Source organism: Buteo buteo, chromosome 5 (genome assembly GCF_964188355.1).
Source record: "Buteo buteo chromosome 5, bButBut1.hap1.1, whole genome shotgun sequence".
NCBI lineage: Eukaryota > Metazoa > Chordata > Aves > Accipitriformes > Accipitridae > Buteo > Buteo buteo.
The window spans coordinates 15,858,357-15,883,958 of NC_134175.1; the positions used below are offsets into that span (position 1 = coordinate 15,858,357).

Genomic DNA, 25,602 nt, shown 5'->3' on the forward strand with positions numbered 1-25,602 from the left:
CCGCGCCGCGCGGCGGCGCGCGCGCAGCAGGAGGGCCGTCCCCGCGTCCGGCGCCCCGCCAATGGAGGGCGGTGTGCCCCGCGCCGAGCCCCGCCCCTGGGCGCGGCGGATTGGCCGCGCTCCTCCCCTGAACGGCGCGGCCCCCTCCCCCTGCGCGGGGAGGTCCCGCCCCGCCCGCCGAGCTGTGCTTTAGCTGGGCGCGGACTCTTCAACAGCGGCAGTAGGAGCTGCGCCGGGTGCCGCACCGCCCGGGCTGGAGGCGGCAGCGCCGCTGTGGAGAAGCCGGCGGGCGGAGGCAAGCGCGGGGTCTTCGCGGGGCAGTCGGGGGCGGGCGGCGAGGTCGCCGGCCGGCCACCGCTGCGCGCCAACGCGGAGCGCCGCGCTGAGGGGGGGTGGGGAGGGTGGGGGAGAAACCGGGGCCGGGCGGCGGTTAGTTCCCGCGATGGGAGCGGCAGTGGCGCCGCCGAGCGCTGGCGCGCATGCGCGAGGAGGACACACACACACACACACACACACACACACACACACGCACGCACGCACGCACGCACGCACGCACACACACACACGCACGCACGCACACGCGCGCGGAGGAGACACACACACCCCCCCACCCACCCATCCCCCCCCCCACACCCCCCCCCCCACCACCCCACGCCCCCCCAGCCCGGTGGGGGTGGGGCGGGGGCTAACGGTCTGGGGGCGGGGCTGGGGGAGCTGAGGCTGAGGCTGGGGCGGGACCCGGGCGCGTGGGGCGGGAGCCAGCGGGCCGCGCCACCTCCGCGTCGCCCGCTTCCACTGGGCCGCGCCACCGCCGCGTCGCCCGCTTCCACCGGGTTCCTGCGTAGCTCCCGCAGGGGTTCTCACGTTCTTCGCACCCCCCCCGACCCTGTGAGCGCCGCTTTCTGCCTGCCCGGCCCTGGCTTCTGGCCGCGGTGCTGCCAGGCTGGCCTTGCCCGGGGGCGCCGGGCGATCCGCGGGCGCGGGGTGCATGGTATCGCTAGCTTCCCAGCAGGGCGGTGGAGTAGGTACCTGGTGCTGTGCTGCCTTGTGCTTTTCATTTTATTTTTCATGTTTGGGTCAGTAGATGGGTGGAAAGGTTTAGCTTGCATTTTCATGTGTGACTTTATTAATTATTTTTTTTTTAATTCCTGAGTTAAAACTTCCCTCTGATAATCAAGCTGAACAGATTGCCACAGATTGCTTTGCCTTCGAGTGACCCTGACCAAGCTGGCTTCCCAGACTACAGACCACTTACTCATAAACCTGAGTACTTTAGATAAAGTAGACAGCAGAGCTCTGGACAGCAGCTCAGATCGGGGTGTGTCCCTCAGCCTTCCTTGAGATTTCCCGTGTGGTCTTGGGCAAGTCTTTTAATCCACTTTGTGCATCAGCTCCCTGGCTGCAAAATGCTGAAGCATTTCCCAAAATAAAATGTAGCAGTAACTGAGTTACTGGTACTCCTCAGCAATGAGGAGCAAAGTAAGCAATTTAAGAAAAAAATGAAAATCAAATGACCAAATTATTAAAGCCTGCTTTTTGTCAAAGGGTAAATATTTCCTTTTTGTTTTCTGCTTAATTTAATAAAAAGGAAATACTAAAAATCAAACTGGATAAAGCATGGTGATAATGCTAGTAGGTGTAGCAACTCAGAAAGTTGGTCTGTGTGCCTTAGGAGTCTCCTTCTTTATTGGTCCACATTGTGAAACCCTGTAAATGTTTTGGGGAGTTTAAATTCCAGTCATCTTAATTAGTGTCTAAGAGCTGAATGTGGCTTGTTTAACACCATTTTTTATGGCCCTCTCTTCAAAGACTGAAATTCAAAAGGATAACTGAAATGTTGATATGGACCTTACAATGGATCTAAAAGTATTACAGATATTTATATTAGAGACATATGTATAACCTACTTACAGAGGCACCTGTCACGTACTACAGAAAGTGTTTAGCGTATGTTAAAGATGACTTCACATGTTACGTTACAAATATATTATAGACTGAACAGGAATTAGTCGATGGCATGGTATTAAACTTGGAAATAATATATGATTCTCTGTTCAGAAGCAGTTATGAACAAGGATAAAAACAACCCTGTTCAGAGATTTTAATGAGTCATGGATTTTATCATAAATGAATACTAATGAGTTCAACTTGAAGTATGTCCTTTTTGATGTTTTTTATGATTAAAACTGTTTGGGTGGTCTGTCTTAAATTGAGTTCTTTTACTGTTCAAAGAGAGATCCTTTTTAGGTGTGCATGTGTTGGTGGGTTTTTTTTTTCAAAGAGGAGGAATTTGTGCTTATATCTTCTGGGGAGTGCAAAACACTGGAGTTTGCAGTTTTAGCTATATAATACTGCCTGCACAGTGAGTGCTGCTGAAAGCTGAGACTCCCCGCATAATCCTGTTTGGGTTTTTTTTTTCCAGTCTATTAATAGAACAAAATACTAAAATGCTTAAATACTTGACATGAGTAACTGGGCTGCTTTTGAACTGAAAATAAAAGCTGCCTACCGAGATGATTTTTTTTTTTTTTTTCTTAAAAGGCTAGTCCCAGGTGTGTTAAATATGTACTTCTTTCCTTTTTCTTTCATATGCCTAACCAGGACATACCCAGTGGGACCAATATCTCTTTTGCAGTCATTGCTGCAAGCTGTTCTGTGAGAAAATGCAAATTATGCTATTGAGCTGTTCTCTCTCTATTCTTACAAATTATTACGATCATGTAAATTTTGTGAAAATTGGGAGGGGTAGGTAAAGTATACCCCAGTGGATGCCTCGCACCAGGCAAGGCTTGGAGAAGCTGGCCAAAGTCAGCTCCTGCACGCTCAGCTTGATGGTGGCTCTCAGTCCCGGCAGCACAGCTAAGGCAGTGCCGAGGTAGTGCCTGTCTGCCAGAGCACCGCTTTATTTTTGTCCAGCGATTATCAGGAAGGCTGTCCAAGAGGAGCTAGGGATTACGGGGCAAACAACACAAAGCTGTAGGAAACCAGGTTTTGGCAGTTGTGTTGTAGGCAGATCAAGCTTGCTCATGTAGCTGCCATCTCTCCTGCAGGTTTTCTTTAAGAGGCCTTAAAGCAGCATTTGTCAGTTTGAAATACAGTATTTTTGTTGAGCTTTTTTGTTTCTTGCTGAGCTTAATTTTGGGTGTTTCACCAGGTGCTGTCTGCTGCCGGTGACTTTGCTTTGCTTTTGAAATGCCTTCTAGAGAAGGAGTAAACATTGGAAGTTTGCTTATCTGAAACACTGTTAATCTATGAATAAACCAGAAACAGCTGTATTAATTTAAAATGTTATTTATAGGCCCCTGAATTTGAAAGCAAAAAAAAATAGTAAATGTAAAAATCTTCTTCTGGTCTCCAGGAATCTCATTATTAACAAGAAAGTTTCAGGTGTTTGGGATGACAAAAGATGACTGAATTTACAAGGAGAGAAGGCTGGTACATGAGCCTTACAAACCCTCATGCAAATGGAGTTTTATTGTCATTGAAAAGGAGAAGATCACAAACAAAAAACCCACTAAAATACAAAGCAATCCACCTCCCAAGCAAGAATCCCCCAAAACATTGTCTGCAGTGTTGTGTAACAAAAGTGATAGTGTTATGCAAGGGAGGGAACAGTCAAGAAGTGAAAAGACTATAAACAAAATCTGGGAAGGGAATGCCACCCTGTGTGCGGGCACGTTTGTGGTTGTGTTTTGTTGTGTTTATTTCAATAGCGTGCTGCTGATTACCAACATGAAGACACTAGTTTCAGGATTTAGACAAATTCCATTGAGGTAAGCCTGGTAGAGAAGGGTATAACACAGAAATGTCGAATAAGGACTAAGAAATAAGCAGAGGTAGCAGGGGGAGAGGAGCAGGGGTCACTGGTGGGTTAGGGACCCGTAGCTGTGGTGAGATAAGGGAGCAGGGTGCCAGTCCGGGGAGTGCTAGGCCTGTGGTAAACTGCAATTCTCAGCTATATCCTCCTGGGTAATTAAGGCATTAGGGGAGGATAAGCATAAAGTCACTTTAAACATCAGTTGATGTACTGTGCATGTCTGGTACTTGTTTGTTCCCTTCCCCAGTACTTATTTTACGTCAGCTTTTCTTTTTAAAATACTTTTTAGTCTTTCAAGTGGAGTGCATATTCAGCAGATGAAAAGCAAACTGCTTGCCAGTTTAGTAGCATTTCAGCTGTTCTGGTTTTGAAACCTCAAGTAGTACATGATGGAAAAAATCCTTGAAATGGCTTACCTCTGGCAAAAAAACTTTTCTCAGAATGAAAATACAGACTCTTCCTGAATACCATGTTGTGGTGCTTGTCTTCCCTCCCTCTGCACTTCCCTCCTCCTTGCCCCCTGAAGATAATAGGTTTGGCTCTGGAAACTCACTTCCAATAAGGGTGGAGTGAAATTATTTTTGCTGCTTCCTGCCAAAATTAAATAAAATGTGTCAGAATGAAAATTGTACAGTTCTTATTGAGCCAAGCACTTGTACTAAAACTTGTTTTTAATTTTTTTGCAGCTGATACTTTGTTTTGCTCATATACCAATGACTCTGTGTGTGTGTGCGTGTGCGTGCGTGTGCGAACTCCTTGGAGAAATGCCAAGGACTGGAGACTGGGACAGTGCCAGCTTTTATTAAGTCTTTTTGATGTCACTAAAATGAGGAGCACACCTGAAGTGTCTCACATGATTGTCTTCAGGGCAGAAGTTTGCAAGTTGCTGGGTAAGGGTTTAATTGAGCAATTTCTCTCTTCAAAAGCATTTTATTTATTTTTTTAGCTATATTGTAATTAAGCATCTTCTGTCAGGAACTCCTAATTAGTTAGTGGTTTGTCATGCTCTTTAGTTTAACGTTTGTGGTTCAGTTTGAGGATACTTTGATTTCTTCCCCTCTTTCCCCTAAAAGAGGGGGGGGAAAAGTCCCCCAAACTCAAAAAGCCCTTAAAATAATATGCTATTGGTATTCATTGCAATTTAGGAAATTTGAAACTGTATCAGAAGTGTATGTAGTATTTCAGGGAATATGATCAAGTTAAAACACAGCACTATGAAAATTTTGTGCTGCTGGTTTTTTGAATAGCATCCATCTTCATATAGGTATGAAGGAGGTACATATTTCCAAACTTGTTTGCTTGAGCAGCAGCTCTACTGTGTGTGGATGTTTCCTGTCTTTCAGGAGTAGCAATCTATGACTGTTAAACCACGTGGGCTAAGGAAGGTAGATGGTAAAGTTGGAACAGTTATAAACTCATTGCTCTGTGTATGTAGATACTATGTAGGTATCAGTCTGACAGCTTTCTTCAAAGAGCTTCTTGGAGTTCCTAGGGACAGATCTACCACGGGGACTGCCTTGAGTTCATAGTAACCCCTCAGAGAAAGTGTGGGCTTCAATTCTCTCCTTCTTATGTTTTAGCTGTTCTAAATCACCTTGACTTACTACAGGTATTTGCCATACACTGAGAGGCGGGGAGGCGTAGGTGTCTGAATCCATCCTCCTTTGGATTTAGGATTGTAAGAGCCTGCTAGCTCTTACAAGAGTGGAAAGACAAAGCCACGAGTCAGCCAGGTGCTGAGAGCATTGCCAAGTCACCAGAGCCATTGTGATTTGGGGCTCCAGCTCTCATCAGTGCATTCCCTGTCCGATCCTAGTAATGGGGCTCTTATTGAACGGCTGTCCACTGGGGAGGACTTTGTGCTGAATTCCTCCATAGTCTGAAGTTACTGGCTCGTTGATAAAGGTTAAAATCCTGGAGATTTTAATAGTATTGTTTAGGATTAGCATTAGGACCACCAAACCTGGTCCCCGTGATGCTGGATAGGTAATATACAGAGATGAAAACCTCATGGTTGAGGGTTAAGGAGAAAGTATACAGACTGGTACTTCTCAGCTCCTTAGGTTTCCACATCTCCCTTTAATATTTGCAGCTTCAGCATAAAACCTGTAGTTACAAACAAGCTAAAGCTTCAGACAGGGAGTTTGCTTTTCTTAAGACCCATACGTGGCAGTCTCAGAATCATTGACCCCTTATGGGATCTGCACACTGAAAATTGCTGAGCTAGGCAGTTGCTGTGGAGATTAAAGAAACTGAAGACATTAAAAGGAGGGCAATGGAAATGCTGCTTAACTAGTACACCGGTTAAACAGAGAATTTACTGTGGAATTACTGTGCTACGCTCACTTTTGTTATTACTCTTTTATTGTTTCTGGTTTTGTCTCTGGCTTCTTAATGAAGAACCAACAGTAGCTTATCTTCCAGGCTTCCACAGGCCATGTTCAATTAAATCTTTCATTTGGTTTATTTAACCATCTCCTAAACAAAGCTGAAAGTACAGTGTAAGGCAGTGATTCCTGCTCTGTAGGCTGTGGAATACGTACAGTATGACATGGCAGCATAGCTGCTGACAAGAAGTGGTGAAGGTTGACACTGGTCTTTTGATCCAAAAGTTTGGGAACCCTTCATCTAAGCTATGGCAAGCCACAGGCAAAAGGATTTGTGAAGGAAAACTGTTTGTCTTTACTCAAATTGTTATCAAAGAATATTGTGTTTGTATTATGCAGGCAGTGCCTGATGAATAAAGAAGAACTGGATACAAAGGCACAGGAAATATTTTTTAGGAAACATTTAGAACTTGCTGTTCTTGGTTTTCAAAGTATTAGCCTTGATGATTGGTTTCTAAAGTGTATTTGTGAGAATATACAGTAAATTAATTAATCAAATGCTTGCTTTATGTAGATTTACATTAAATGTAATTCTCCCAATAGTGCCTCTGGGTTTATTTCAGAGTATTTCAGCATGTGGTAGGTGTTCTGCTTTGCTGAACTTGTAGTAGGTAGCTGCATAGCTCCCATTTCTGTAATACTGTTGATGTTGACTCTTTTATATAAATATAAAAAAACCCCACTTGAATGAAAACCAAATGCAACTCAAAAAGTAACTCATCTCCAGAACAGATTAAAATAAAATGCAGCTACAGTTCTGGGGTGAGAGTGTGTAGATGTACATCTCCGTGTGTGTGCGTATACATATACATACACTCGCACACGCATCTTAAAATGCATCCTTCCAGTCACGTGTCTTATGGTCATGTTTTTCAGTTTGGCAAGGTTAGATGACAGTCTTGAACTTTGTGAGTCTTATTTCTCAGCCTGATAGGATCAGAAATGCAATGAGGTATGAACACTTACTCCCCTGAGAGGTAAAGACTTTCATTGCACATCAGACAGCCTCTGAAAGAAATAAAGAAAAAACAGAAAGAGTGTTCTTGTTTGAATTGGGAGGGAGAGTAGTCTATCCGTGTTTAGATAATGTCCTTTTTTATGGAATCTTTGAATAATGTTGAAATGTTGAAAGAATGAAATATCTGACAGAGTTGTTGTGTTTGTACTGTGTCATGAAAATGAGAAAATTTACATGGCCCATGTTATTTTCAGGTTTGCTGTAAACTACCTACGTAGCTATAATGACACCAGCCCTCAGAGAGGCAGCAACAAAAGGTCATGGTATCCACTTGTCACCTTCTTTGTCCTCTAGAGCTATGGAGTCTGATACAGCTTTGTGCATGGAAAATTCCAGAGCAGTGGAAGAGAAGATAAAAGAGGACTCCATCGCACAGATTACTTGCTCAGTCCTGGGGTTCCCTGCTGCTGAGCCCAACCTCAGAAATGATATCTTCAGTGTACAGCATTTTGGTTCTCCGCCATCCTCCAAGTGCTATCAGTCTGTCTTGTTAATGAGTACAAATTCTGCGTTTAGCAACAAAACCAGTAAGCAAACGAAAGCAGGAGAGCTCGACTGCTCCAAGATGAGAAATTCATTACATAATGGTGCTGACACATCATTTGGTCGGATTAGTCATTCAGAACCTGAGGAACAGGTCAAAGGGGAAACATTTTCAGAGACCACATCTCCGAATTTGGCAGAAACACAGAGACTTTTGGATTCAAATGTAACCGAATCCAGTAATGCAGAAGAAATGCAGCTTTTAAATGGTAAATGGTACAAGAAGAATGGTTTTTTGGGTAGGGCTTTGGAAGTCTGCACTGAAACAATAAAAGGGGATTTATTACACCAAATTCTTCACGGGCCTTCAGAAGGGATTTTGAGCTGCACCCCGGAGGAGGTGTATGCTCGATTACTCCAGTGTGTCACTAAGCAACAAATGGAAATTAGTCGTGCCAAAAGAACTCAGAAACGTTTACAAATGCTCCTGGCAAAGCATGTTATCAAACACTGTGATCAGCAGCTGAAATGCTTCATGAAACATCAGCTACAAAGAATGAAGGTTTTCCATGAGCCAACCAGATTTTTGAGCAGTAGCTCCCTCAGGTGCACTGAAGGTTGGCCAGAAAACAACACAACTACTTTGGAGAGTAGTTCTGGTACAGATGTACAGAACGGAGTTAACGTTGCACCAGGTGAAATCCGGGGCTTTGCACTTTCTACTGGAGGGCTGCTGTCTCGTGTGGAGAAGGATCTGGACTCTGATGCAACATGTAGCAGCTCAGATGAAGATGGTGAGGAACGGACTGTAAGAACAACTGTGGAAGCGTAAGTGTTAAATTCCTGCTAAACTCATGTGCTTCATGCTTATAAATCAAGATGGAAGGGCCTAGACCTGCAGATTCCTTCTTGTGTGAGTAACCTCACTCAACAGATAGTCCTACTGAAATCAGCAGGACTGCCTGTGTGAGCTAGGTTTGGCAGGGGCCAGACAGAAAGTAAGAACTCTCCTGTAGAGACCTAGATTTTGTACTGCACTATCAGTTTGCATTAAATTAGTACTGCTAATTATTCAATACTCAGATGGTGCTGTAAATCAAATAGTGATAGCAGTGCTGTAAATGATATGAAAATAATTTTAATTGTATTCTGGAGTTATTAAGAATTAGTCAATGTTAGGATCTTGAAATTCACTGTGATGTGATACAGAGTTAAAATGATCATCTGATGCAGATGTCAAGCCATCCAGTATTTGGGGGTTGTATACTGAAAAAGTTTGGTTCTTTGAATTATGATTTAAAAAATGTTAATTTACTTACTGAAGTTGTTCTGCTACTGTGAATGAAGCTAGCAGTGGTGGTTTTATTGTTGCTGGTATCTTTTTCAAGAAGAACCAGAGGGAAATTAGTATCGTTAACTAATACTGTTTTGAATTGACCAGGATCCTGTCAGTACAAATTAGTATAGCTTTGGAAATCAGTGGTGGGCAAGAGAATTAGATAGTAAAGTTGTTCCCTGATGGTGGTACAGCCTCTTTTTTTTCTTTTCTTTTTCTTTCCCCTACCTTGCTATACTATTAACACAATCTCTGGTCAAGAAATTTTAGAAAGCGGTGAAAGGACGGCTGCTTTCCCCTTCTAACAGCTGGAGAGAACAGTGTATGTCTTAAGGTCTGTTAGGATGTGATAGTCAGGACAGTAACACATGGAATAGAGCTTCACACAAACACAGCAGCTTGGTAGGAGCTTCATGGCGCCTACATTTCTAGCACTTGGAAGTCTGGACTGGTTTTGTGTTTCCTGATCTCTTCTTATACTCTCTGCTATTAGGGAGTGTCTAGAAGGCATTAAGAGTGACACTGGTGTTTGAGGGAAAACAAATATTTAAAAACATGTATTTATTGGTCTGTTTCTTGAAAAGCATAATGTTCAGAAGAAATCAATGAAGCTTTATCTTAAACTGGAGAAGAGCTGTGCCCTGTTAGCATTTATAGCCTCAGTTAGGGAAGCTTCAGTAAGCATGGTTGTATTAAATCATGGCTACATTTTGTTAAACTCTGTAGGCCTGGAAAACAGAGGGGAGAAAAAGTGCAAAGCAAAAACTAGTCTTCATTTTCTTTTATGTATTGTTGGAATGGTAAATACTGTACTAAAGTCCAACCAAAGCATACTGACTTGCCAACTAAGTTAGGATCACCTTAAATACTTGAGTTTGCGAAAGAATTATTCTCCTTCTGAAATATTTTAATGAAAAAACAGCATTTTTGGCTCTTCCCAGCATAGGAGAATCTGCTTTCTTCTCCTAGCTGATATGTTTGAACTTCTGAGTAATAGCTCTGCCTCTAGGATTCTTACGATTATATGAACTGAAAAAGAAAAACTGCTGAGAAACCCTTGATTCTCGAAGGGTAGTGGATAATGTAAGATTTGGACCAAAGTTCTGTGCAAGGGTTTTCTTTTTTCTTCTTCTCAGGGACAGCTGAGTTTCTAACTCTGCCTGCCAGTTCTTTACCTTTATTTCTTGTGGCTTTTGAATTCCTTAAGTTGTCTTTCCACTTAAGGTTTACTCAGTTTGTTTTGTTGCACTGATGAAAAAATCCACAGAGGATTTTTAAATACAAAGACACCACCTTTGTTTGGCTCAGGAAATCCCCAAGCTGCTGTTGCTGGCAGCTGCGTGAGTATTCTGGAGAAGCACTGCTCCCTCCATGCCTGCCCTGTTTTAAGACTCTTATCTTGGCCACTGCTGAGAGGCAGGCAACTGGATAGATCATCTGTCGCCTGACTCAGTGTGACCCTTTATTTGTGGGTTGTTTTTTTCCTCCATTTTTTATGTTCTTACTGCTGAACAGTAGTCAAGCAGCAGTGGTGACAAGGTTAGCAATGTGCATTAGCTAAGGCCTTGCTGCCTTGGCAGTGCAAGGATCACTGGTGTTTGAACCGTGCTGCTGGGCCAGCAAGCTCAGAGTTAACGTAGTGCCTGATTTAAGCAGAAGACTGTGTGTGTATAGGCTGAGGCAATGCTTGAATTAACATTGCAGTGAGGACAGGCTGTCTCTTATTTGAATTTATCCTTCTCTTCAGCTTGGAATGGTTTTCTTCATGTCTTCAACTTCCCTAAGATTTGTCTTTATGGCTTAAAGGCTGCACTTTTTCTTCTAGGTGACAAAGGTAAATCAGTTATTCACCAGTGCAGCTGCTGAGATTTGCTGTTTCCTGAGCTTTACCACTTTAAGGGTCTTTGGATTGCCTTTCACTGGGACAAAAGAAACAAAGTTAACATCCATTTTTATTTCTGTTAAGTAGATTTACATTCTTTGAAATGCCTTTCTCTCCTAGGGCTTTGACTCTTAGTGCTTTCCAGAAATAATGTGTTCATGTGGGTGAGTGAATACTTGTTTCCTTGTCTGTGACTTATTTTTCATAGTGAAGACCTTTAGTGACCTGGAAAGACTCTTCCTCTGTGATGTACTTCATAATACTTAACTGTAGATGTTGTAAAGTTCTATTAATGCAGTGATGAACAAGAAAAATGTTTTGGTTTTGCCTACATCACAGTATACTGGCTGCATTTAACTTGAGGGTATAATCACACTGGTGGCCTGTCATTGTTATGACTGCGGTGCTTTTTATCCTTTTTTGGGGCGGAGGAGGTGTCAATCCAATGTGCAAGAGGGGATGAACCTGCAGTTACTGTGTTTACCTGAGACCAGCCTGTTTCCCATCAGGAGGGAGAAGTTGATTCCGGCTCCAATTCTTCATGGTAGGAAAAAAACTGGAGCTATTTTTAGCATTTTGAACCTGTTCATTCTCATTATCCTGAGAAGAGTTTTGCCCAATGAATGTTGACATAAGCTCTTCTGAGCTGTATGTCAATGCTTTGTGTCTTAAGTAAGATTGTCTTTATCCATCTATTTCAATACCTTTGTTGTGTAGTCTTAGATAGCTGTTATAAGATATTTAGACCATTATTCATTGTTTGTGCGTTGCATAGGTGCTGTCCTCAAGACAAGAAAGATCCTTGGTCTGCTGGTGAAGGCAATTCTTCTAGTTGACAATTCACAGTACTTACTGAACTTCCCTAGTTCCTAGAGTAATTGGAAAGCCTCATCCCATTTCAAGAGCTTAATCAAAACACATTTTGTCCTTTGAGTATTTGCTAAAAAGAAATGTGAAAAAACAATTGGCTCCTTTCAGGAATTTTGTCATTTTGCTGCTAGTGTCAGCTAATGAATGCTTTAACCTGTCAGTTTCCATGGTAGGTTTCTTATACCAAGCATCAGATTTCCATCAGTAATTTGTAGTGTATTCTGGTACCGTTCCTGCTGGGTGTAGGAAATATCCAGAGACACTGCACAGGGGATATGGTAGTACTTCTCTCTGGCTTTTCAAAGGCAGATGTTAGGTGCTGTTTGCTAGCTCCCTGTTAGGCGTTAGCAACTGAAGTGGACAGAGGGCATCAGAAAGCTGACCATAAGTAATTCCTTCAGGAATTCACAGCTAACATCAACCACTTGAAATGCAACACAGACAACATTTCACCAGCTGAGTTTACTTGGAACTTGTCAGTTATCTTTGTGGTTCATGAAGATGGAAGATTACCCTTAGAAATGGTCAGAGATTTCAAACAAGGTGAATTGGTGGAGGATGGGAGCTCAGAGTTTTTTCAACAACACAGCTCTGCTCTGGGAGCTATGTATTGTATCCTTCCAGGCCAGCTCCACATCCTTATTCATGTATTTTGTGTGTGTTCCTGATGTGGTTAGAAGTTCTGGTTGTTTCCAATGTACCACAAAGAAGTCTGATGCTGAGGTGGTTATTTGGGAAGCCTTTAAAGTTGCAGGGTACAGAGTTCTTCTTCTACATGCACTACGTGTATGATCTTCCAGAATCAAAAGCTATGTCACTGGGGTTCTTTGAAGGCACAGCTGCTCACTTTGTCAAATAGTAATATATGTACTAATTGATTAGAGAGAAAAACTGCTTACAATAGATTTTTCTGCAAAATAAGTAGCTCTGTCTACTCATGAAAAGTCGTGTGCCCCATTTCCCCAGTCATCCTTTCCCCATCTGAATACAGTCTTTTTGCATCATTTGGTGGGACTTTTTCTTTCTGAAATATTTTCATGCTTTTCCTCTGATTTTTGAAAGACATGGTTTACTGATTATGCTCCAGCAACCTCAAGCGTGTCGAAGAAGCACTGTTACATTTTTCCATGCCCACAGGGTTTATTGTGCCTGGAAATTTTTGTAATGAATGTGCAGAGATAGTAAATCTTTTTTTTTATTTTTCTTTTTTTTCCCCCTTAGATCACTAGTTGGAAAGAGGGAAGATGGGAAGTCTGCTTTTAGTACAAATACTTGGTGGGGAGGGGAGCAGTAAGGCGGAGAGAATAGACGAAGGAAGAAAATATTATGACTAGTATCTCCAAATCTAATCTGTTTGTTCTAGATTATTTTCCATCTTTCCTAGCACTTTTTCTCATGACTAACTGAGCAACATAAATGCAGTTCTGCAGGCCTCACTATAGAAGGCACTGCTTAAGGGCTGGGGTTTATTGCATGCCTTTGAGCCACATTATAAAGGGAAGCTGTTTGTTTTTGCAAGGTCAGGTCCTAATTTTCCACTCTGAGCTGTAATTTCGCTTCATACCTGATACGAGAACTGAATTCTGGTTTTGGGAAGGGGAGGAAGAGAGTCTGCCAGGACTAAATACTGCTTTCCCTTTTTCTTAAGCACAAAAGCCCAATTGTTTCCAGTTTTTAAGACCTTTTTAGTTTTCAAGTCCAGGAAATGTCTTATTTGCATGGAAGATTAATGTTAGGGCTTTTGAATAAGTATAAATTCATAGGTGCTAATAATACAGTGAGTTTGAAATGTTTTATACATTGCTTTTTCATTAACTCCATTCTCGCAATTCTTGGCTCCTGTCACTGGGATGCGGGAGGAGAATTGTTACTGGGGAATGAAGGAAAAGATAGCTTTATATTACCTTCTGTTTTCACTCTAGGGATACATGGATTATTTCAGGACATATTCAACCTCACTTGGTTGGATTTCCATAAGATGGATTTACAACTTTTTTAGGGTCCCACATGCATTTACTGTTTTTCTTTAGAGATCTCATGTACCGCAATAATAACTTGCTTTTGAGCAAGACTTCCTTCTCACAATACTAGAGTAATGTTCTTGTGAGAAAGGATCCTGATTTCTAACCTGTAATTACATTAATATTTTTGCAGCTGCTGAAAGCAGACTGAAAGGTTTTAATGAAAGGCAGAAGGTTTGACAAGTTGTAACCTGCAAGGGAATCTCAGAGCTGGGAACGTTGAAGCTTTTGAGTTAGATAGGTGTTGAATGCATATTAAATAAAAACTTGGCGTTACTCTACTGAATGACAGTTTAATACACAGTCAACATAGTATAGTAGAATAGAAAATCTATCATGTATACACGTGTCTGATTATTAATCTGGCATGCTTAATTAAATGGTAAACAAGAAGAGTTTGGTGCTTGATGTCAACTGCTGATTAATCAGAGTTTTATGGCTAGCTTTTTTGTTTTGCTAAGCCATGAAATGTGTTTGTTTTTAATTAAAATATTTGTTTACAACCAACAACAAACTGTCTTTATAACATCTTGCAAAGTGAGGGCAGCATTATTTCATTTCATAGGTAACACTGATTTCGTGAGAATCTACTTCAAAGGGATACATCCAGTGCCTTTGAAAAGCAGTGTACTTGGGCCCCTGATACAGGAAATCATTTGAATGCTTTCCTTTTCACGTGAAATAAAAAGTGTGCATAAAGACTTTCCAAAATAGGAATGCTCTCCTGTAACAGGATTTCATTCATACTGCTAAATATGGGTTAGGAATGTAACTTTAGATGTTGGATTTAAATATATTGACCCATGCTCTTTTTTATTGAAACTGAAATAGCTATAAATGATTTTGTTTTCATCCTAACATTTTACCTAGCTGTTGTGGGTGAGAAAAAGTTTTCTGTTGGGGAATTTAAATCAATTTAATTTTCAATTAGCAAACTTTCAATTACTGATTCTAGTATTGAAAAAAAATAAACTTGAATGTCCATTATAAACTCCTCTTCCTCTCAGCCCATGGGGGTATACTGGGCAGCAATAAAACTCAGTGAAACTCCACCCCAAGCCCCTACAAACACAAACCCAGAAGGTTGCAACTGTTGAAACTTACATTCATTACACTCTCCACTCCTTGTCCCTGCAGACTGGACTGTAGGGTTTAACCTCATAACAAACTCCATCCCTGCCCTGCAAAGCAGACAGCTGAGTACTGTTTGGTTACTCCTCTATTACTTAATCACAGTATGCTTACAGCAATTGTGCAGGGGTCTCAAGGACTCCGTTTCTGATGTACGAGGGTGTCCCATGTCCCCAGGGCAGGTGCTGGGGTCCCCACTGCGGCAGCTTGCAAGCTGGCCTGTGGCAACACTGCGAGGGGCTCACCCCGACCGGGGGTTTCAGACTCGGCACAGCCCCTCTGCAGCTTCCTTTGGGTCCCACAGGTGGGGAGGGTCCAGGCCTCAGGGCTTGAAGCGGGCCCTGTGCCAGCTCTGTCCAACTGCCCTCCCACCCAGAGGAGTGCTCTGGGGCTTTTCCAGCTCTCCTGTTAGCCCATTCCCCGCAGCACAACCCAACACGTGGTGGGCACACTGCTCGCACCACCTGACAGCAAGGCACGTTCCCTTCCATGAGGTGACGGGTGGCAAGCGGGACGTGGAGGTCAGCATGTGGTGGTACCTTTGCTGCTGCTGCTCCTCATTTCTCACCTGATTGCTCTGCCGTGGGCTTCCCCACCAGCCACAGACCCTTCTGAGTCTCCTCTCAGTCCCTGCCCGGGGAAGTTCTTCCCTGTCCTGCAGGGCTGCAGCCCCTCTGCTACCAAAAACCTACTGATGATTTCCTGTGCATCTGGCATGCAAGTTCTGGATCAACTGTTAGTTGTCTGTCCAGAAAGTCTCAAAAAATAATATGCTTTGTATCCATTTTTACATTGAAATCTGATACTATATACAGCTAGAATGAAATCAGTTATGAGCTGGAGTTAGATATTACACGAATACTGTACCTACCTATTCCTTTTAAGAATGTATGTACAAATTTTGGGAGCAGCTTCAGTGTCTGGACAGCATTGATATGCTGCTTGTATGCTGTAATAATATTCCATTTGCACATATCTTTAAAGGAATATATTGTAAGCTCTGTCTTATTTTATGTTGAGCATAGGATCCAGATGAAGCACTACTTTCTTGATTTATTTTTCAAGGGCAGTTGTATAATACAGAGAATTTCTAGGTCTGGTGTTTTGTTGCTAGTCTATTGATGTTGTGCCGTTTCAAAGGCAAGAAAAGAAGCTTGTTTCCAGGCAGCCCTGGTGTTCCTGAAGTTCCTTTCTTTGCATGTTAGCACTACCTGCTTCTCTGCTCCACGTTGGTCTGATCTACAGCATGCTGAGGTTTAGTGGAAGAAGCTGGGGTGCTGGGGGAGCCAATGGAATCTTAAAAATCTATTTTAAAATATCTTCAACAAAAGGCGTTAGTAGATACACATTTTGCAGTCTATTTTTTTAATTTTATTAAAAGAGGAAATGGTGCTGGTTGTTTACCTTTTGTGGGTTTTTACTTCTTGGGCAGTTAATATTCTAACTGACCCCACCTCCACCCACCAATTTGGCCTTTTATCATTAACAGCTTTAAAGAATTATGTAAACAGAATTGAAGACTAAAAGCACCTACCAGGTTATGAAGCCAGCTATTGGAAGAGTTCAGCACTATAAGAGACAACATTGCTTAAAGAAGCTGAATTTTTAATTTCTTTTGTTGAGCCCTAAATTGCCTTAACAATTCAGTGCAAGTGTAACAGTTCTGTTTCTAATATAAAACCTGTAGTAATAGTGTGATTCTTTGCAGGAACCCTGTAGCAGGCAAGTACTGGCTGTGGCATCTCATCAGTTTGGAAGATGTGATTTCTCAGATGAGGGAACATATAGAGCTCCAGTGTGAAATTCTTATAACGTTTCTCCTTTGCTAGGGTATCTAAGCGCAGAGACTTTCCCTTTTTTTATTTTCAGTTTTCTTCTATAGCCTTTTTTTCATGAATATTGATTTTCCTCTTCTCCCCTTCCCACTGTCCCTTCTAACCTTATTTGTGGAAGATGTAAAAATCTTACTCTGTTGCTACTTAATTTTTTTCCCCCACTCTAGTTCTGTACCATGAATTTTCTCTTCAAGGGAAAATCATGGCTATGGTAATTTCAGGTGTTACTGCATAAATTCCTCAGGCCTGATGGCTTAGCAGAAACATTCAGCTGGATAAAGTTTGTTGGTTTGGGAAGATATGTATTATGTGTTAGTATCGACATATGTTATTGGATGCAATTCTGAAAGTATTAAATGGTGACAGTATGTCAGAGATGGTGGGACCAGGTGTGGGTGCCAGAAATAGTTGTGATAAGGAGTTGCCAATGTTGGTAGATGATAGGGAAAACTGTACCCCATCTGTTCTGAAGCCGTGTAGTGTTTCAGAGGAAAATCTCTGCCAGGTAAAAATTTCTGTTAAACACCAAAAAAGATAGTAACCCCGGAGGCTCCAGAAGAATGACCTAATTGCAGATCTTTGCAGAGATTGCAGTATAATTTTGAGTACCAGAGAACTTCCCTTGATTGCTTGATTTGGGGGGGGGGAGCATAGCTTGGTTTGGTGGTGGTTGTCACAAACCAGCAGCATATTGCTCTCTGCAGCCAGTCTGCGGCGAGCACTCCTGGATGATCTGAACAAAGGCCGATAGTGAACTGTGAGAGTAAATAGTGTTTTGTTGTGTAGTGTTGATCGGGTATGATACCAGAGGACAATATTTATTGCAGTTTGTTTTGATCTTGTTGCACTCTGGAATGCATAGAAGAGATTGAGTTCATAAAACAGCACTCACTGTTTTTTTAATTTTGTGGTTATTATGGGCTTAGCAGTTAACTGGTCCAGGGGAATAAATACTTCAGCAGCAACTGAAGTTAGTTCATTCTGAAAACAAACATTAAGTAGGTGTGCTGGAAGTATTAGTCCTTGAGAAAGCATTTACGGGTCATTTCATAGCTGGACATGTTTGTTCAATCATTACCAGTGTTGGAAGTTTTTGTTGGGAGTGGGCATTTTTATCTCATGAGTAAAGTCTAGATAAGATTATCTAAAATACATGCACTACATATCTGAATTCACCTAATTTAAATGTTTTGTATGATACTATCTCCTAGTTTTCATAGGTAGTTTCTTACTTACTGTCAAGTGTCTGCAGAGAGAAGAAAAGTGGACATGTTGGTGAAATTCAACATCTTGATGGAATGTATCAGAAGCCAGGCACTAACCTTAACGGCTTGCAAGAAAATGCTTGTATTCAGGCCAGGTGCTTTTTGAGCATTGCCATGTATTGTCACAGGGAAGCTGACTGTAATGCTGGTGTAAAATTAGGGGGAGCCCAGGAAGTTCACAGGCTTACAGCTCCAGTCCTGGGGGACCCCTGCCATATTAGTGTGGTGTTGAGCATTTGTGAGTGCCATGTGGTGAATATGAACAATTTTGTGGTTTTGTACAACTGAGTGAGCTTCCCAAGAGAATTGGGGTTGTATGATTTTTTTCCAGTGTGTTAAATCTCATCAATTTCATTGTGAGTCATATGGTGTCTGGATGGGATTTAAAGATCTGGAGAACTTTCTGATCTTCTGCTTTTCAATTTCCAGAGTTGAGTCCTTCATCAAAATGATAAACTTCTGCTGTTGTTTTCAGTGACTCCCACCAAGGAGGATGATTAGCTCTTTATCCTGAGGGTAATCAGTCTGTAGTTTATGAGCTGCTTCTTGCTCCCAAATACTTCACTGTCGCATGCTTGGCAGTAGGCCTCTGATAGCCCAGGAGTTCCCAGCGAGAGGAGATGAACCAGCAGGGATGGTAGAGGTCAGGATCATGGGGTCACTTTAGGACTAAATAATCTGAAAACTGGATGTCAGAACAATGTGGATTAAACTGAAGGGGATATGGCCTGGCAGAAAGAGGAAAATACACTGTGTTAGGAAACTGAGCAGAAATGTATGAGGCAATGTCAGGCACAACTGCAGTTCTTATGTTTAATGCAGAATTTTGGAATTTGAGATGTTTTTCCCACCCACGCTACATGGGTGCCTTGCTCTCTGGCTTGTTCATGTTTAAGGGTGTTGTAACTTGAAACTTGAACTTGTCTTTGAAACAAACCTTTTGGAAGGAGACTGTGTTTTGGGTTGGCAAACCTGCATTTTGGGGTTTTGATGTGGGTCTGTTGCAAGCATGCTCCTTTCCTGTTCAGTAGGAAGCATCCTGTCATTGTCCCTGCAGGCATGTCATGGTAGGGGCATGTTACATGTTCTCACTGGGAGTTATGAGGCTGGAAGGCCTCAGTTTCCTTTTAATTTTCAGGATATAAGATACTTGTGGAGAATCTTGCCTTGGGCACAGGGCTGCATGCTCTAAAATACTCTTTCCTGTGCTCACCATACCTATTTGAATCGACCTTCCTGGATACTTACTATCAATCCAGGTTCTGTATTTTTTGTGCATTTTAGATACCACGGTGTTTCTCCATTATTTATGAACTGGTTTTCAGGCTTCCTGTTTTGTTTGCTTATAAAAACAAAATATGCCTAAAAGGTTTAAATTCCACCCCTTCTCCTCTCCTGTAAACAAAAAGAAAAAACCTCACTCACAAAACCCAAACAACAGTGGGTGTCTAGTGCAGCAATTTTATCTTGGTTAGCAGTTCCCCTTTGCACTCAGTTAGGTTACTTGATTTTGTTTTTTGGGGACAGACTGATCTTAGCTATTGGGAAAACATAAACCTCACCCACAACATAATGGAGGCACTGGAAGTATTTCTCATAGTCCTGTTGTGTTTTCCAATGATGGTTTGGTTGCACAAAAGCATGGTTTGTTCTCAATTTTCTTTTCTCTTTTGGGGAAAGTGAGAATGCTGAGGGGTTCATCCAAATATTCTGTCCATAGATCATGGCTAAAAACTTCTTTCAGTTCAAGCAATAGTACTGACTGTAGTAGCAATATATTATTTAGTGCTCTTCACTTGCCTCTTCAGTTTCAGCAAAAGCAAGTAGCTTTGATGAAATGCTTCTACTGCCTCTGTCAGTGCTGATGATCCCCAGCTGAATTCTTTCCTATACTTTGGGGCAATACAGTACAGCCTGAATGTCTGCTTGCTAGTTATATTTTGGTCATACTTTGACTGTCTGCATTTGTATTTGTGCTCCTTGTGGCTTGCTTATTCTTTGCATTTCTTTCTTTCTTCTCTTGCGAGTTGTGCAGGACTGACCTCCTGCAGTCCAACCAAAACAGGGGAAATGCAAGCCAGTATCTCACATGGAAACAAATTTTGCCTCTAATGCAATTCCAGTGTGTTTTTCTAGGGAAATTTAAATGAGATGTTTTATTCATACGAAGTCAGTATTTCTCTGTTCTCTTCCAATTCTAATAGTCCTGGATGAATGCAGGAGATCATCTGCAGATTTAGAGTCATCGCAAGAGCAGTAAGTTTATACGTAAGTTTAATATCTCACTGTACTACAGTACCAAACATTAGAAACTTTTGCAAATGTAAGGTGGTTTATATTGAGTTGCCAGCAGACAAATGAATTTGAAATTCCTGTGGAGGATGTATGATGTTAGAGTCAAAAGCGTGGAAACCAAGTAAAGATGCTTTACAAAAGGGGCACACAGGAAGTGGGACAGACAGAAACTTTTTTTGTGTGTGTCATTCCCAACAGAGAACCAGAGCAGGAGCATATTCTACTTCAGCACCTGCTTTGACTTCCTCCTTCAGTAACAGGCCTTGTTATTTTTGTAACCCGTTGCGGTTGGTTTTTTTTTGGTTTTTTTCCTTCTCTGGATTTGCAGAATTAATGAATTCACTGGTGCCACCTTGAAACAGCTTTCTTTACTGAGTGAATGTTATGGTGTACTCTCTAACATCCCAGGAACAGATTTACACTTTTTTTTTAAATTTTTTTTTTTTTAATTTCAATAGTAGGTTATCATTTGTCACTTGAGTAACCACACCACTTTGCATGCAAACAGCTCACTTTAGGAGTGTGAGGATAGCTTATAGAGATTTTATCTTCCTCTGAGGAGTTACAATGTTTACTAAATAGCTTGTAGAGAAATAGACTTAGAGGCAAAGATGGTAAATAAATAATGCAAGATCAAACAAATATGAGTGACAGATGGGAACAGAATTTAGCAGTGCTCTTACCTCCTATCCCGTAAATGGGAGCTCAGTCTTGCTGTCTTGTTCTGAGCTTCCTGCCCCTTCCCTTGTAGCAGTGCAAAAGTGTGTCTGTCTGCCTGCAAGGCATCAAAACTGTGAAAGGGATCTAGACTTAAACTTGCTGCATTCACCCTGCCTCCGAAGTTAAAATTAACCATGAGCGACTTTCTAATCCATGTCACTGTGTAGCTGCCCAAGGGCTTGTGCAGGCACTGGGCATGGGGCAGCCCAGGCTGGCAGGAGAGAGAAGCTAAAATTGGTTCCTTTGGCATGAGCTTAAAATGTTTGTGATTAGTTTGGTGGAAACTCTTCCTTACAGAGGAGCCTAAGGACATCATTATTACAGTGTAATTAAATCCTGTTAGTTTAATTATATAGTACACTTTAAAGCCTTAAGAAATACTTGCATAGTATTTTAGAATGAAGCAAAATTATAATATATTTAACAGTGAATGCAATTAAATCAAGATTTAATATAGTGTTTACGAAAAAAACTGCAAACACATTTTTTAAAAATAACTTGTGATGTAACTTTGCAGAGGTTTGTTTTTATTATATGTAAGACAGTAATATACAGAGGATATGATTTGTTTGTCTTAAGGTTACAATTTTTAACTCTTCTGTTATCTGCTGTGGTTTGGTATTGATGATGGATTCCCTTACTGCCATGCTGATTTCATACAGTGTATGTGACATAAGACCTTTCCATTCCATTTCTTTTTTCCCAGCTGTGTGGGCACTTTTTATTTTTCTCATTTGCTCCCCCTTCCTCCTCGGTCTGTTTGAGGATAGCTCTTTTTTCTCCCCAAACTGTTGCATCTAGCATGGGAAGTAATTCTCTCGGTGTGATTTATTTTCTTTCACCTGGGCTTTCTTGTTATAAAGTCCTTGTTTGTGGGGTTTTGTTGTTTGTTTGTTCATTTGTCTTTTGAGAAAGGACTAGAAATAAGCACCTCAACACTCCTGTTGTGTTCTTCTCAGTTATCCTCTTTATTCCTATTTAACTTTTGTTGTTAAAATGATTAAGGGATTTGTTACAGCTTCATTAAGCAACTCTTTCTTAGAACTACCTTTTTGCCATCCCAGGGTCCTGAGACAAATCCTAACTTTTCCAGCCACCACACTTCTGTGGACACAGTATTTAATTGAACTCTGACTTGGGCCAACTAGGAATTCCAATCCCCCCACCCCCCCCAACCCCCCCCCCGCTTTCCCCACAAACTGTATTTTATGACTTGCAGAAGCAAACACATGCAAAAGCTGTCAATCCCAGAGAAGTTCTTGGCAAGAAGACCTGGTTAAAGCATAAGTAACCAGTGCTATTTACTACGTGCTGGTGATAATGGGGAAACAAAGAGAAATAAGAAGGGATTGTCAGAAAAATGGATATTCACAAGATGACTTCATATGCCTTTTTTCCTAGGACAAAATCGCTAATAGAGTATACAAAATGTAAACAGTTTATTGTGGTATATATTTATAGAGTTCTTTGAGTTTCTTTTTGATAGTAATCCACTTTATTTGCTTGCACGTAGAGTCTGGATTTAAACAGAACATTTCAGTCTCCTGTCTAATTTCATATGGTTTTTTGTCTGTGTAGGAGAGAGTTTAAGCTGGTTGTAAATTATGTGGGCAGATAATTTATGTTAAAAAGGGGGGGAAATGATGTATTTTAGAGGTAACCTACCAGAGACTGCGTCTATTCTTACTATTTATGATAGCTGAAGTAGGCGAAAAGTTCAGAGATTTTGATGTTTATAATCTTTGCCCTGAAAATGTTAGGATTCTCAGATTTGGTGATTCTCTGCTCATGCCAGGAAATGTCTAGCATCTTCTGCAGGGTAATGTATTACCTTTCTGTTGTTGTTTAGATAGCTAACACAAAATTCTGCATGAAACAATTGCACTTTTGTGATGTTCCTATGCCAATTCACTGGCATCTGCTTTTTCTTGTATCTTGTATCTTAGATACAGTGTCATCCAGGATTTAGATCCAGTAGTTATCCCAATAACTTGAGTAAAAGCACTTCTTTTCCAGAAGAAGTTTGATTTGGTTTTTACAGTTCTTTTAAGTTAGCTGTGGTAAAACTGTTTGACAACTTTAGTGGGGAGAAAAACACCACTCATTTTCTTTAAAAAAATAAACTCAGTTAATGGTAGGGTACTAGTGGAAGCTGCATACTAAAATATTGCATTGTGTTGTCTCTGTTGCTTAAATTTACTGGATATTAAGATTATTTGTTCAGTGGTACCATTATGTCATTCTTTTTTTAATATGTAGATTGAGTAAAGTTTGCCGATACCAGTGATGAATTTAGCATAATAAAGTTAAGCTAATTACAATTTCAGGTACTGGGAGGCATATATTTTGTGTTACAAAATACACCTATTTGTAAATGGCAGTAAGAGTGACCTCACTATACTATACTGACACAGCTATATTTATAAAATAGCTTGAATAAAAGAAATCTAAACTACTTAGTTGTTTTCTTGGGCATTGACTTGATATCTAGCTGGTCATTGCTGGATGGTGTTTTTATTAGATTCCAGTTGTTAGCAAACGATATTTGTGGAAGCTTGTGGGAGGAAGCATGGTGTAAGAATTTGGATTCTCACTGGTGGAGTTACTGGGATTCTTTACAAATCTGTAATCTGCATTAACTGATACAGTTTGGTACTTTCTCCAGCTCTGGGTTTTATAATACCGAACAGAAAACTAGCTTAGCCTGGGAATAGCCAGTGAACATTGATTGTACTGGTTTGGGCAAGTTCTGTAGTTACATAAATAAGCTGATGTGAAACTGGATGGGTATAATCAGATATCTTCTGAAAGCAACTGAGATGCTTGCAACATGAGGCAGAGCAGCTGTCAAAAATGTTCTTGTGCAAATGTGGTTATCTTTATTTTTGGACTAACCAGCATTTTGTCTTCACAGCAGCTATACTTCTGAATGGAAGTGGCTTGCAGACAGAGCTAGAATTGGCAGCCGTTGGACATGGCTTCAAGCCCAGATTTCAGAACTAGAATACAAAATCCAACAACTAACTGACCTTCACAGGCAGATACGTGCCACCAAGGTATTGTCTGTAAGCTTATAAATGGGCTTTTCAATCTTTTGACAGTATTTCTTGTAATATTTATTTATTTGGTTCCTTGTTGTCATTGTCCTTGTTTGTTTTGCCCTAGAGTTTTTGTATCTGTGCAGGCTATCACATGCGGAGGTTAATGAGAAAGACATCAGGAGCTAAAATGTATTGTGCCCTAGAGGCACCAATACAGGACAGGGAGTCGGGAACTCTTACTTGCCTATCTGTGGTAGTAGGGACTTTGTTAGTGGGGCACAGCACAAGGTACTGCATTTATCACACTGGTTTTTTCCCTCTGCAGAAGAGGCAAGATTTGGTTTTCAGGTGGGGTAGTAGGTTATTCATTTTTGTGTTGTGGGGTTTCAGGGTGGTTTTTTTTTTTTATTTACAGTGCATGTTTATTCTGAGGATTAGCTAGTTAATGTTTGTACAGTGCTTTGAACAGGTCAAAGATTAATTATTACTAAAATTCCAACGTGTGTAACTCATGTAGTAGTTTTTGTAAATCGAACTGGCTAGACAGTGGGAAAGTCACATTCCTAAAACATTGATAATCTATCTATCATTTTAATGGGTTCCCTAGGTCATTCTCATGTGCAAGAAGCCAAAACCTGTGATAATTCTGGTGGTGTGATAGTGAGGGGTTTTAGAGGAAGGCTCTTTGACTTTCCGTTGTAGGTTGTTTGATCTCTGCTGGGGTCAGATAAGCACAGATGGAGAGGAGCCAGAAGATGCTTTAGACTTTATGTGGCTGAATGTGAGACTTAGAGGGAGTTTAAAAGGAGAGGGAAATCACCCCAGAGAGAATTTCCCTCTGATCACAAAAAGAAAAATTATTCCCTCTTCTTTCACCCTCAGAGCCTTTCTTTTCCTATCCAACTTTGTCTCTCCTGCTCGCAACTTTTTCCCAGTCAGGTTTTTCTTTAAAAAATAATTGAAGAGCCTTTGTTTGAGGGTCTGTCCTGTCTCTGTGCCCACAGAAGTGAAAGGAGATTTTGTATTTTGGTGAAGGGTGAGAATGCCTGTATTTTAGTGTTGTCCTAAATGCCAGATACACGCACACTGTTACAACCAAGAGCTGTCAGCCTTTAAGTTGGCATAGGTCTCATGAGCTGCAGAAGACAGAGAAATAAATAACAGAAACGAGAGGAAAAACATTCCTTTAGTCATGCATTTTCTTCGCATTGGGTGGTATGTTGGCTTGGATCCTAGTCATCTTCCTGGTGGAGATCTTTAGTGACATTCCTTTTTGCAAACTTCATGCCCCTTTTACCAGCTGTGGTATTCAGTATTTGGCATTGAGTCCCATAGTGAAGGTAGACACATTTCCTTCAGCTGTGATTTTTTTTGTATGTACACGTTTGTAGTACCCCAGTGCAGCAGCTACAGAAGGACACATGGGCTGATAGAAGAGCTCTTTGTTTTCATTTAGTGGCTGCAAAGTAGTTACACAATATCATTAGAATTTGTTTGCTGT

The 25,602-nt window shown here is 41.3% G+C and overlaps 1 protein-coding gene across 1 annotated transcript in view; it reads left to right on the top strand.

Annotated features, from left to right (window-relative positions):
• Positions 1 to 1,331: 1,331 nt before the first annotated feature.
• Positions 1,332 to 25,602, top strand: part of KANSL1L (KAT8 regulatory NSL complex subunit 1 like) — a 66,561-nt gene continuing 42,290 nt past the window's right edge. Inside the window, 4 exon segments of the mRNA XM_075027941.1 lie at positions 1,332 to 1,546; positions 7,417 to 7,435; positions 7,438 to 8,533; positions 23,975 to 24,116. Coding sequence (XP_074884042.1) covers positions 1,511 to 1,546; positions 7,417 to 7,435; positions 7,438 to 8,533; positions 23,975 to 24,116 — 1,293 coding nt within the window. The 5' untranslated portion in view covers positions 1,332 to 1,510.